The following is a 13,701-nucleotide window of genomic DNA, read 5'->3' on the forward strand; positions in this document are numbered from 1 at the left end:
CTCTTCTCTTTCTTGACAGTATAGAGGTTGGCAAAATTCACACTTATGCAACATTAATAAAGACGTGTTTTAAAGAAAAACATTTATTATGAAAAAAATAAAAGTATAAACACACAAACTAACAAAAGGTGTACTTACTATATACAGATGTGTGTGTGTGTGTGTGTGTGTGTGTGACTGAGATTCAAAATGGCAGCTGGCCACTATGAAGACAAAAGGCCCCCTGGAGTGGTGGGACCATGTGGCTGAGATCACATGTATGTGTTAAGTTTGTGGAGATGAGTGTGTGAGGTGTTGGTGCCAGGTTAAAGAAAGTAGTTAGATGCATGCAAAGAAAATGAAAAGCCTAACAGAACTAACATTAACTTTCAAATAACAAGTAACACGTGTTGCGTTGTTGACGTGCTGACGTATTGCGGTGAGCGTATTGTGTCACCTCCTTGTTTTGAACTCTTCTCTTTTTCGTCTCTCCCTATTCTGCTAATATCTGACTCACTGAAGCTAATTTTGAGTCACACTCACAGTTTTACTATTCCTTACACTCACCTCTCCCTCTCTTAGCGACTCATTTGCTAAATCACTGTGATTTACACACTACCCGTGTTAGCTTAGCAACTTAGCATTAGCAGCTAACAATGGCTTCTAATAAGTGCTATACAAATGCAGTTATTATTATTATTATTATATTCTCCCCTGCTTTGTACCATTAAATGGATTCATTTTCAGATCTTCTGTCAGTTGTTTAGAAGATCTTGTTTCTGTGTGTCACATAATTTATCAGGCTCTGTAAATTCATTTTTGGAAGTCTCTATGCCAATCTAACAAATTGGCCCCCCTCTATGGCCAAATACCAGATGGCCCTGGAATGTCTGGATGTTCTTTATTAAAGTCACTGATAAGATCCAAGTCCATAATAAAACTGTCCGGAACCCACTGGCGTTCTTCAGGTCCATACCCCACCCAGTCCACCAGGAGTTTCCTGCCCTGGCCCCTTTTACGCACCGCCAGCATGGTGTACACCGGCCCTCCATCGACCATACGGGGAGAAGGGGGTGATTTGGTAGCTGGAAACAGAGCACTCTCCTTGACCGGCTTAATTTTGCTGACGTGGAATGTGGGATGTACTCGGAGGGACCGAGGCAGACGAAGACGCACAGCCTCTGGATTGATAATCCTGGTGATGGGGAACGGACCGACGAAGCGTGGAGCCAGTTTGCGCAACTCCACCTGAAGAGGCAGTTCTTTGGCCGCGAGCCAGACTCGCTGGCCAGGCTGGTAGACAGGAGCCGGTCTCCTGCTGCGATCTGCAGCTCTCTTAACTCTGTCCCCTTGACGTATAAGAGTCTGTTGCGCTGCAGCCCAGATAGGGCATGGGCTGATGGGACAGACACCTCAGGTTCGGACTCAGAAAAGATCGGGGGTTGGTAACCAAAAACACACTTAAAAGGGGACATACTGGTGGCTGAGGTGGGAAGGGAATTATGGGCGTACTCGACCCATGTCAGGTCGAGTACGCCCATAATTCGCCCATAACTCCATGACGCGGGGAAAACCCCCGCGTCATGGAGTGGCACCGATGACACCGATGGTGTTACGCCCCGTTGCCGGGGAAAATATAAAGTAAAAAAGGTGGAAAGAAACTACACAAGCACGACGAGTTAGCAGCCAGTGTGTATTCGTCAGTCAGCCATCCTGCTTCTCCTTCAACACGGGAACAGACATCAACAATCAATCGCCGTGCAGCACATTCGCCACGGACTTAATAAAAGAAAATAAAACACAATTGCAGTTACAGAAATACTTATGCAAGTCATATTTGATCAAAGGTAAGTACAAAGTTGTAAACAAAAATGATATAAAATAAAGTGTTTTATCTATAAGTGCAGTCCTGTCTCTGTTGTTGTTTCAATACCTGCGAGGCAAAAGCAGTTGAACACTGAATAGATGATCGATCATCATTTTAACCTCTTTTAACTCAAGACACTTGAAAACAATTAATTATTATTCTTTTTTAACTCACTCTTTCTAATGAACTGCTATCTTAGCATATGAAAATCATGAACATGAATTATTATTATTTTCATTCATTTTATCTTATTTTAAACACATGAAACATTTTATTATCCGGTATTATAATCATGAAAGTCTTTTTAAACACATTTTGCCATTAATTATTATTATTCTACTCAGTCATAAGCTCTTGGTTAACCCATGTTCACTATTACAACCATGACAATGGCACCGATGAGTTTACAGATCTCCTTCCAGAACCGCGAGATAAACTGGGGCCCCCCGATCTGACACGATGTCCTGTCAGAATCTGTGAATCTTAAAAACATTGTTCATCATAATTTCGGCCGTTTCTTTGGCTGAGGGCAATTTGGGCAAAGCTATAAAGTGAACCATTTTAGCGAATGTCTACGACTGTTAAAACCGTGGTGTACAGACAAAGTCCATAGAAATTTCCGCCCACGGCCGGGACGGAATAGGAACAGGCTACAACAAGCCTGCGCGGGTTCTGGAGGAGTTCTTATTCCTGGCACAGACTGGACACGCCTCAACGTACTCCCGCACTTCCAGCTCCATGGACGGCCACCAGAACCGCTGTGTGATGGCGAATATGGTCCGTCGTACGCCCGGATGACAGGTGAGCAGAGACGAGTGAGCCCAGTGAATCACCTGTGGGCGCAGATCAACAGGAACATACAGACGGTTCTCAGGGCACCCACTAGGTGGCGGGGTCTCACCATTCGCTTGCTTCACCTCGGCTTCTATGTGCCAGGATACCAACCCCACCACACGGATAAGTGGAAGGATAGGCTCGGGATCCGTGGCAACAGGCTCGGGGCTGAATAGGCGGGACAGGGCGTCAGGCTTAGTGTTTTTGGACCCCGGTCTGTAAGATAAGGAAAAATTTAATCTGTTAAAAAACAATGAACAGCGAGCTTGACAGGAATTTAATCGTTTAGCTCCTTTTATATACTGCAGGTTATCAGTCCAAACCAAGAACGGGTGTTGTGCCCCCTCCAGCCAATGCCGCCACTCCTCCAACGCCACCTTCACCGCCAACAGTTCACGATTTCCAACGTCGTAGTTCCGCTCAGCTGCCTTCAAGCGTCGGGACAGGAAGGCGCAGGGATGCAGCTTGTTGTCCACCTCGGCTCGCTGGGATAAGACGGCCCTGATCCCCTCGTTAGATGCATCTACTTCCACCACAAACTGGTGAGAGGGATCGGGAAGCGTGAAGATAGGCGCCATGGTGAACCGCCCCTTCAGCTCTCGGAACGCTGCGTCCACGTCAGCGAACCAGCAGAATGACACCTGCGGAAAAGTGAGAGCGTGGAGAGGAGCTGCTATTGCGCTAAAGCCTCTGATAAACCGCCTGTAAAAGTTAGCGAAACCTAGGAATTGCTGCACTTTCTTGCGGCTATCAGGTGTTGGCCACTTGGCTACAGCGCTCACTTTAGCTGGGTCCATCTTAACCCTTCCAGGGGCTACGATAAAGCCCAGGAAGGAGATGGTATCGGCATGAAATTCACTCTTTTCTGCTTTCACATGTAACTTATTAGCTAGAAGATGTTGCAGAACGAGCTTAACGTGTCTCTGGTGGGTTTCCACGTCGGGAGAGTAAATAAGAATATCATCTAGATATACATAAACAAACTGATCTAAAAAGTCTCTTAAAATATCATTAATCAAAGCTTGGAACACTCCTGGGGCATTGGTGAGACCAAACGGCATCACTAAATACTCACTTGGTGTGTTGAAACCAGTTTTCCACTCATCCCCCTCCCGAATGCGGATAAGGTGGTATGCGTTTCGCAGATCCAACTTGGTGAAGATCTGCACTTGTTGTATTTGATCAAACACTGACGTCATGAGGGGGAAGGGTTATCTATTCTTGACTGTGACTACGTCAGTCGGAGGTCACAAAAATCAATATTGATTTGGTGTGTACATATGCAAAGAGAATGTCGGACTCCGTAATTTTTCTCTGGACCCCTGCCTAATGTTTCCAGTGATGACATGTACAGCCGCATGTCATCCTTTCACCGCTGGCTGTCGAGGTGGTGTCCAAATAACAACGTGGGCTTCGTAGATAATTGGCGCACTCTTTGGGGGAAACCTGGTCTGATTAGGAGAGATTGTATTCATCCCACTTGGAATGGAGCAGCTCTCATATCTAGAAACATGACAACGTTTGTTAGACAGTCCACACCGTGACAATCCAGAGTTGAGACCAGGAGGCAGAGTCGCAGTCTTACACGCTTCTCTGCGCTTCTCTGCGCTTCTATTTGAACAGTCATCCTCACAATATCCTATAGAAACTGTGTCTGCCCCCGACACCCTAAATTCATTAAATCAAAAGCAAACAGGACAGGAATAATATATTCAAACCTAATAAAAGTTAACACAGCCAATATACCTGTAACAAAACACAGAATTATAAAAGGCGGTTTATTAAATATCAGGTCACTCAATCAAAAATCATTACTTATTAATGACCTGATTACCGATCACCAAATCGATCTATTATGTTTAACAGAAACCTGGCTGCAAGATGGAGAATATGTAGGCTTAAATGAAACGAAGCCCCCAACCTATACTAATACTCATACTTCTCGAAGCACAGGCAGAGGTGGAGGGGTTGCAGCAACCTCTAAATCTGACCTATCTATCAACCCTCGACCGAAAGAAAGTTATAACTCCTTTGAAAATCTTATAATCAGCCTCATCCATCCAAGCCTGAAATCACATAGAAATTCTGACTAAGGGGCAGGCGGACGATATATGATAACTAGATGAATTGGTTTATCTGAATTCTCTGAATTTCTATCAGAACTAGTTCTTAGGACAGATAAAATAATTATAGTAGGTGATTTCAACATTTATGTAGATGTTGCCAACGACAGCCTTAGTTCAGCTTTCAAATCAATAATAGCGATTGGTGTCATTCAACATGTGAATAAACTCACCCACTGTCTGAATCACACTCTTGATCTTGTTCTGACATATGTCATAGACATTGAAAATGTAATAATATTTCAACAGAACCCTCTTCTGTCCGACCATTTTTTAATTACATTTAAATTTAGAATTACTAATTACACTGATTCTGGACAGAAACTCTATTATAGTCTGTGTTTATCTGATAAAACTGAATACATTTTAAGAACTGCTTCCTTCTACACTTACCTCTCAGCCATGTGTCAGTACAATACAGGAAAGTTATCAAAACTTTACCCCCACACTAGTTGATAACTTAGTTAATAGTACAGCAGCTTCATTAAAAACAATCCTTGACGCTGTCGCCCCTCTAAAAAAGAAGAAGGCAAATCAGAGGAGATCAGCTCCGTGGTATAATTCTCAGACACGTGTTCTAAAACAGACATCACGGAAACTAGAGAGGAAGTGGCGTTCCACCAATAAACATGACTTTTACCTAGCCTGGAAGAATAGCTTGATATATTACAAGAAAGCACTTAGAAATGCCAGAACCTCCCAGGTTTCTCTTCAGCACTGTAGCCAGGCTGACAGAAAGTCACACCTCTACTGACCCATCTATTCCTCTAACCCTGAGAAGCAATGATTTCATGAGCTTCTTTACAAATAAAATTATAACCATCAGGGATAAAATCCACCACCTCCTCCCAATGAATAGCACATACATAGAAACATTGTCTGGTCCTGAAACCATAGAACCAGATTTATGTTTGAACCAATTTTCTTCTATTGACCTTCCTGAACTGACCTCATTAGTTTCATCATGTAAACCAACAACTTGTCAATTAGACTCTGTCCCAACTGGACTTTTTAAGGGAGTTGTCCCCCTGATTGACAGTTCCATATTAAATGTCTTTGTTGACAGGCTATGTACCACAAGCTTTTGAGGTAGCTGTTATTAAACCTCTGCGTAAAAAGCCTACACTTGACCCAGAGGTTTTAGCTAATTACAGAGCCATATCAAACCTGCCCTTCATTTCAAAAATCTTAGAAAAAACAGTTGCTAACCAGCTGTGTGATTTCTTAGATAGTAACGATTTGTTGGACAAATTCCGGTCAGGATTTAGAAGTCACAGTCAGTCACCCATCCTCCCACTTCTCAGTCAGTCTCCCATCCTTCCACCTCTCAGTACTTTTCCATGGACTCCGCCTCTGCCTCATCTGCCAGCCAAGCCACACCCTCTCACAATCCAACACAGCTGCTCCTCATCACCTGCAATCAAGCCCAGTATATATTCACCAGCTCCACTCTCAGTCAGTGCCAGATTGTTCTACGCCTTCATGCAAGACTTTCCAGCAGTTATCTCCGGACTGATTCTTCGTTGCCGACCCTGCCTGTTCCTGACTAACCTGCCTCGTCCGAAACCTGGTAATCACCTCTGCCTTCCGTCCCTGACCAAGTCTTCTGCCTGTTGCTATCTGACCAAGTCGTCGGCCTGTTGCTGTCTGTATTGCCTGCCACCTGATCTGCTAAGAGCTGACAATAAAGACTGTTACCAACTGTCCATGCTTGTTGTGCTGCATTTGGGTTCAAAACCATACCCGTTACATTAGAATCCATCACAGCACAGAAACAGCACTATTGAAAGACCTTTTTAAGGCATCAGATGATGGACTTGTCTCTGTGCTCGTCCTGTTGGATCTTAGTGCAGCATTTGACACCACAGATCATAAGATCCTGTTATAGAGACTAGAACAACATATAGGGATCAGAGGAACTGCACTAGACTGGTTTAAATCATATTTATCAGATAGATTTCAATTTGTTAATGTCAACAATGACCCCTCCATGCACATGCAAGTTAGTCATGGAGTTCCACAAGGTTCTGTCCTTGGACCGATATTCTTCACCTTATATATACTCCCCTTAGGCAACATCGTGAGAAAGCACCACATACACTACCATTGTTACGCAGATGACACCCAGCTGTACATTTCTCTGAAGCATGATGAATCTAATCACTTAGTTCAACTTCAGGAATGTCTCAAGAACATCAAGGCCTGTAATTCCTTATTATCAGGATGCCCCGGGAAGACTGTAAAGTCTCCAGTTGGTCCAAAATGCCACAGCACGAGTGCTGACAGGAGCTCTAAGGAGAGATCATATTCCTGTCTTAGAAAATGTAGAAACAAAGAGAGATAGATTTTATGTTTTTTTACAGTATTCACTCTGGTACCTTATTCACATTAAATGAATGTCTTTATCATTGTGACTGCCTCTGTCCTCCATCAGCATAACTCTCTCTCTAGCCGAGCAGAGAACGGTTTTATCTTGAGTAAAGGCCAGCAGGTAAGCCAAGGTGAGATGTCTGACTGAGGACAGAGGCACATTTACATTTGACATCCGTTAGCTGTAATGCTAAATTATATAATTGATGCTTTGCGGCTCAGAACATCTTCACGTAATCTTTAACTCACATTTACACACCTTGCTTTTCAGCTCATGAGTTCGTCCCACTGCGTCACTTACCGGTGTGAGTTTTACTGTTTATAGAAACATATGTGCTACACATAAAGTGCATTGGTGCTAGTAGCAAATCTCTACTGGCTACCGTAAGCTAGTTTAGTTAAGTTAGCCTTGACAAGAATCCAATGCTATGTGATTTGGAAAACAGACTCACCGAGGTGGCATGTGGTAGCCCTGTGGCGGTTGCTGTTGCTGTTGCCGTCGATGTGGAAAAATTTTGGATTGCTGCCAGAACGGCTCTGCCGATATTCTCCGCTAACGCAGATTCACTCATCGACATGTTTGCAGAGCGACCATGGCCGACAGGAGAGTGTACCGGGTGGAGGCGGGCGAACATGACAGATCAGTCAAAGTGCGCCCCCTTGTTGCTGGCTATAGTGGCTACAGGTCATAAATCCCGCATTCTTCATAAAAGTGACACTAAAAACTCAAAGTACTCTTCAAATAAAGTTTCTGCATACGTGTTTGTTATTTTATGTAGTTATTAACACGATATTCCATGTCCAAGAGTCCATTTCCCCGGATAAGTTGGGTTTTATTTGTTATTTGCCACTATAAACACACTCTGACCTCCTCGAGCTTTTATTTTGGTACTTCCTGTTACCGGCATTTGAATTTGCATATTAGTTAAATATTTAGTTTCACCCGAAACATTTAGATTTAACATTTAGATTTAGATTCAGATTTAACTTTTAGATTTAACATTTTGATTTAACATTTAGATTTTGATTTAACATTTAGATTTAACATTTAGATTTAGATTCTGATTTAACATTTAGATTTAACATTTAGATTTAGATTTAACATTTAGATTTAACATTTAGATTTGGATTTAGATTTAACATTTAGATTTAGATTTAACATTTAGATTTAACATTTAGATTTAACATTTAGGTTGCAGATTTAGATTTAAATTTAACATTTAGATTTAGCATTTAGATTTAGCATTTAGATTTAACATTTAACATTTAAGTGTAACATTCAACATTTGGATTTAAATATTTAAAATATCTCTAAGTTGACAAATATTGTTGTAAATGTGCAAAAAAGTGACTCTCAAAAATTCACACCAGTTTTTTAAACATGGTTTGAAGCTAAATGTGACAAAATGTTGCTGTTATTTTCAGCGTGAGCTGCTTTACAAACGGCACCCCATATCTAGAGGGGCTTGATTTTACATGCCTACAGTAGTATCAAAACTCTTCCTGTCGTAATGACAAGGTTCATGTTCTACATAACACCTGAAGGGCAAACCCTCCATCTGACCTCAGGGACCAAAGTGTATGTGTGGCTGTGGCTGTGGCTGAGGAGAAGAGCGGTCGTCCTCCAACCAGAATGTCATTGGTTCGATCACAGTCTTCTCCATCTGTATGCCAAAGTGTCCTTGGGCAAGATACTGAACCCTGAATGGCCCCTCATATGAATGGGTAAAAGGCAAACTGTCCTGTAAAAGCTCTTTGAGATTGAGCCAGCTGCTGGGTTTAAACAACATATCGCAGTGTGACAATGTTTTGTGTCTGACGACAGGCTAGCTTTCCCGGTCAACTTAGCCAAGTTAGCTAGCTAACACTTCAGTGTCCTTACTGAACTGCTGTTAGCTACAAGTTAGCTGCTACTTCACTGATTCACACAGGCCAAAAGATATTTTAGATTAAAAATAAAGGAGATTAGGTCGTCAATTATATTCAATCTGAAGTGGTTCACCAGAGGTTAGGTTGACAGATGTGATGGTTCTTTACATGAGAGGTAAACAGCAGTGAGGAAGTGGAGCTCTAACGCAACGTAAACTTGGCAAACACTCCTGAAACATCAGCTAGCTGAGGAGCTAACACTGACAGCAGTGTATAAACACGGATGAAGCTGGGTGGTTACAGACTTAATGGAGGTATACGGTGTCATGTGAGAGAACGCCACCCACTAAACCTTTACATCTGGTTTGACGGGATTTTATTCAGGCACAGTTTGAAAGCTGCTGTCAGAGATTATATTCGGAGATTACCATTTCCTGCTCTGGATGAAAATTGGCGACAGTCATAACCTAATAACTTCAGACTATTAAATTGGTTGATCTTATTTTATCAGCATGTAAACACCAAATCCAGAATGCAATCCAAGGTCTCAGTATTGAATTAGCTGGTTTGATACTAGTCGTTCTGGAAATGATCACGTTCGAGTGTTATTGTCATGACTTTTTCTTCTAATCAGAAATGAGGCCTCACCCCACATGTTTTTTTCCATGCACTATGTTATATCATACCTATAGTGTTTCATTTGTTTTATGCCAGAAACTAATTTGAAAGTCATTGTTGGTCAGTAAAATGCTTTGGCCCTAAGTGAAACATTGTAAATATCTGGTGGAGTACACTGAAATACTGGAGCATACCCTGAATACAGTTTTTCACATGTCCATGATGCCACAACTAGATCTCTTGTACCTCTTGTCTAAAGTGCACACACATAGCAACTCGTGTTGGGGAATATCATTCGATACAATCTGACACCAGTGGCGCACACGCACATATAAATGCAGATACATTAGACAGATGAAATAGTCAAAGTTCACTGTCTGATTGGCAGATGCCCCCTCCACCTCGTTTCTCCCTGTGAGCTTCTCTTTGCAGGAACTGTTGAGTTACTCTATAATTTTGTCAGGTCTCAAACTTACTCTGTAAAGAGCCATGGCATCATCTATATTGTGAATTTGCATCATCAAGCAAACATTTCTGGTTGATATTATTTTTTTCAAAAAGAGTTTAATTCCACATATTGAAAAAGCAGGAGATGAAATGATTGTGGCCATAATAGGTTTCCAGAGTTTTGTTAAGTGTTTCCTGACAGTGTTTCATGGATCCATACCTCACACCATCTTAAAACTCTCATCCTGTCCTATTTCATCATTGTGCTTGACAAGCACTGCTTGTACACCAATCAAGCTCCTCACCCTGCAGGGTTGTTTTTGCTCTGAATGCACAGAATCAATAACAGAGTACATGTCTTTCTTCATTCTTTCAGATGGCTGCAATCAGAAAGAAACTAGTGATAGTCGGTGATGGAGCCTGCGGCAAAACCTGTCTCCTCATAGTGTTCAGCAAAGATCAGTTCCCTGAGGTCTATGTGCCCACTGTGTTTGAAAACTATGTGGCAGATATTGAGGTGGATGGTAAACAGGTAAGCTGTTTATTATAATGTCACATTTCTTTCTTTTTGTCATGAGTCAATTAACACAGCATAGGGTGTGTAGACTGAGCCTCGGACCCTGAAGGTTTGTTTCATAATGTAACCTGAGCAGCACTTGGTTTTTAAGGATGATACTATGTTGGACAGTTAAAAACAAAAAATGCTAACAATATATCAAATGTTAGTAATATGTTTTAAACTAATGCTTGTGCAATGCTTCATCTTTTTTGTCCATGATAAATGAACATAGAGACGCTATTTTTAAATGATAAACTTGTTTGTGAAATTCTGTCATTTCATCTCACTTATCTCTAAACATGTACACTGATACCAACACATCTGGAAGAAGGTAACATTGGGTTGTATATTGGCCTGGCGGATTTGTCCATAGACTTAATTTCCCTTCGGGGATGAATAAAGTAATCTATGAATAAAGTAATCTATCCAGACATATATACACAGTATGTAGAATCCACATTGACCGCTGGATCAAACGTCCACGTTGCCATCCAATTGGGCGAAATATTTTCAAGAAAATGTTTTAAGATTAAAAGTGCCTCTGGATTTTAGTTTAGTTGTATTTCAAAGCTTCTCCCTCACCCAGAATCTGCCTGATGTCTGAATCTGAATACTTTTCCTGATTTTGAGCCATGGCTTTTAAACCTGATAATAAATCACCAGTTTGACATTTTGATGGATTTTTAACAAATTGAACAAAGCTCAATAATAACTTGTTTAACCTGTACATCAACAGAAATGAAAAATTGACTGTTGTGTACTGGAACAATTTTTTGTCAAACAACTGTTCTATCCAACCTTTCTGCTGTTTTCCTGGTTGTCTTTGAATCTATCTCATGTTGTCAGAATCTAGGGCACAAACCTTGTAACTGAGCCCTGTAGCATTTAATTGTGATGCAGATATGGTGGTGTTGTGAAGTATGTAAGCATTAATGTCCTCGACCCCTGTAGGTGGAGCTGGCTCTCTGGGACACAGCAGGACAGGAGGACTATGACCGGCTGAGGCCTCTCTCCTACCCAGACACAGATGTCATCCTCATGTGTTTCTCCATCGACAGCCCCGACAGCCTAGGTGAGATTTCTTTCCTGCCATTGGTTTTGACAAATGTACCATTTGCTCCACATTCAACATGGACACTTTGTGCCCGATGCAGAGAATATTCCAGAGAAGTGGACTCCAGAGGTCAAACACTTCTGTCCCAATGTGTCTATTATTCTGGTGGGAAACAAGAAAGACCTGCGGAATGATGAACACACCCGTCGAGAGTTAGCCAAGATGAAACAGGTGAGTGAGGCCTGTACTTAACTGTGCTCATTCTGCAGCTTATACAAATTCAAACCTATGGGGGTTTGTTTAGACTGAATTTCATTATAATCCCAAAGGTTACTTATCTCAAAATGCATCAAATTGACTGAGTTAATCATGGGAAACTGTTTGTGAAACTGTAAGAGTGAGGAGTCCTCCATATTCTGCACTTTTGGTTCTCACTGCAAAGCTATACAAGATAGTAAATGTTTATCTGCACACTCTAGTAACAATCAGGTTTGACAAGGTGGAATATTCTCACCAGTCCACTTCACTCTGTATATGGATGGTCTCTCCAAACAGTTAATAGAGTTAAGGACTGGCTGTATGGTGGGGATAGCATTGTTAACCCTTAGGGCACCTTCTGGACATCTTTGGCCATTTAAGTTTTCTTTTTTTGATAATTCTCACTGTGTTAATGCATATGACTCGGGACTTTCAAAAGATGTGTATTTTCTGCAGATTTTAAAATTTGTGTAAAAAAATACAACCTTTTATCACCTTTGTGGCACAAAAAAAAGCCCCATTGGAACCCATTTTAACTGCTTTTTATCTCTTTGCCATGAAACCATAAAATCATGCATTACACATTTTTATTATTTCATTCTGAAGTCCTGGCTTCAAAGTTATATTTTATATATTGACCCATTTTCCATCATTTGGCATAAAGGTAAAATACATAGTATTTCCTGTAGTGGCACTATTTCTGTATAATGGAACCCATAAACCTAATGTATGCAAGTGAAATGATGTGTGAAACCTACATTTTGCTGTGAATATCTGTATGAGTTACAGCATGCTAAGCTTTCACTGTAACTGTGTATGTGTAAGTGTGTTTGTGCATCTGTGTGTTGCTAATCAGCAAAATAATTATGCAAAAATGATGTTAGTGAACATCAGTGACATATGCCAGGCTCTGTTAACCTTCCAAAAATAATGACATTATCATGTAGTCAAGGGAAAATATGACATTTTCTGTGTTTTGTTTTTATATAGTTAGCATAAAAACCGATGGTGTCAAACTGGAGTTGAAATAATAAAAATGAATGAATATTTGGTATTTATGATCAGGGCTGATGTTTAATACAATTAATTCATTAAAAGGGAAAAAAATATTTATATATATGTAAAGTTTATAACAGCATTTTTGGCCACGAAATGATTTAGTTGTCTTGTCTCCTCACAGTGCTGGTTTACAGCAACTGTACAAGCCTATGACATGTTTAAAAAGAGTGTTGGATCCAGAGACTTAATTTTCTCTCATTCTATTGAACAGGCCGAGTCCTAAAGAAAGAACCAAGTGAAATATCTAGGTCACATCATTATGAATGATTTCTGTGATTCTGACGAGGTGCAGCATCGGTGCTGTAAACTCTATGCACAAGCCAACATATTCACTGCATGTATCAGCTGCTAGAAAGATAGAAAGATGTGAAGAGATCAAACCATCAAGTCATCCCATTGAACTTATTTTCTTTTTTGATTTTGCCACACAGGAACCAGTGAAGTCTGATGAGGCGAGGGAAATGGCTAACCGGATCAATGCTTTTGGTTACTTGGAGTGCTCGGCCAAGACGAAGGATGGCGTGAGGGAGGTGTTTGAGATGGCCACCAGGGCAGCACTGCAGGCCAAGAGAAGAGGCAAGAAAAGCGGCTGCTGCCTTTTATAGAGTGTCAGGTGACGCAGGATCAGGAGGGAAGGAGGGAAATAAACACGGCTAAGAAAAAC

The 13,701-nt window shown here is 41.2% G+C and overlaps 1 protein-coding gene and 1 long non-coding RNA gene across 2 annotated transcripts in view; both read left to right on the forward strand.

Moving 5' to 3' along the window:
* Positions 1-13,701, forward strand: part of LOC138410452 (uncharacterized) — a 42,963-nt gene that overhangs the window by 29,214 nt on the left and 48 nt on the right. The gene's annotated exons all lie outside the window — the stretch shown is intronic.
* On the forward strand, positions 10,248-13,661 carry LOC138410450 (rho-related GTP-binding protein RhoA-C-like). The gene is made up of 4 exons (XM_069526191.1): positions 10,248-10,639; positions 11,618-11,738; positions 11,821-11,951; positions 13,469-13,661. Exons 1-4 carry the CDS (start codon positions 10,484-10,486, stop codon positions 13,640-13,642), a joined length of 582 nt encoding a protein of 193 aa, XP_069382292.1. The 5' UTR covers positions 10,248-10,483; the 3' UTR covers positions 13,643-13,661.

Source organism: Paralichthys olivaceus, chromosome 6, assembly GCF_024713975.1.
Source record: "Paralichthys olivaceus isolate ysfri-2021 chromosome 6, ASM2471397v2, whole genome shotgun sequence".
Classification (NCBI taxonomy): Eukaryota; Metazoa; Chordata; class Actinopteri; order Pleuronectiformes; family Paralichthyidae; genus Paralichthys; species Paralichthys olivaceus.

Bases quoted from the DNA above. Each gene is read 5' to 3' on its own strand.
- LOC138410450 (XM_069526191.1), top strand. From the start codon at position 10,484: ATGGCTGCAATCAGAAAGAAACTAGTGATAGTCGGTGATGGAGCCTGC. The intron at 10,640-11,617 runs GTAAGCTGTTTA...CGACCCCTGTAG, and splicing joins TTGAGGTGGATGGTAAACAG to GTGGAGCTGGCTCTCTGGGA. The intron at 11,952-13,468 runs GTGAGTGAGGCC...TTTGCCACACAG, and splicing joins AGTTAGCCAAGATGAAACAG to GAACCAGTGAAGTCTGATGA.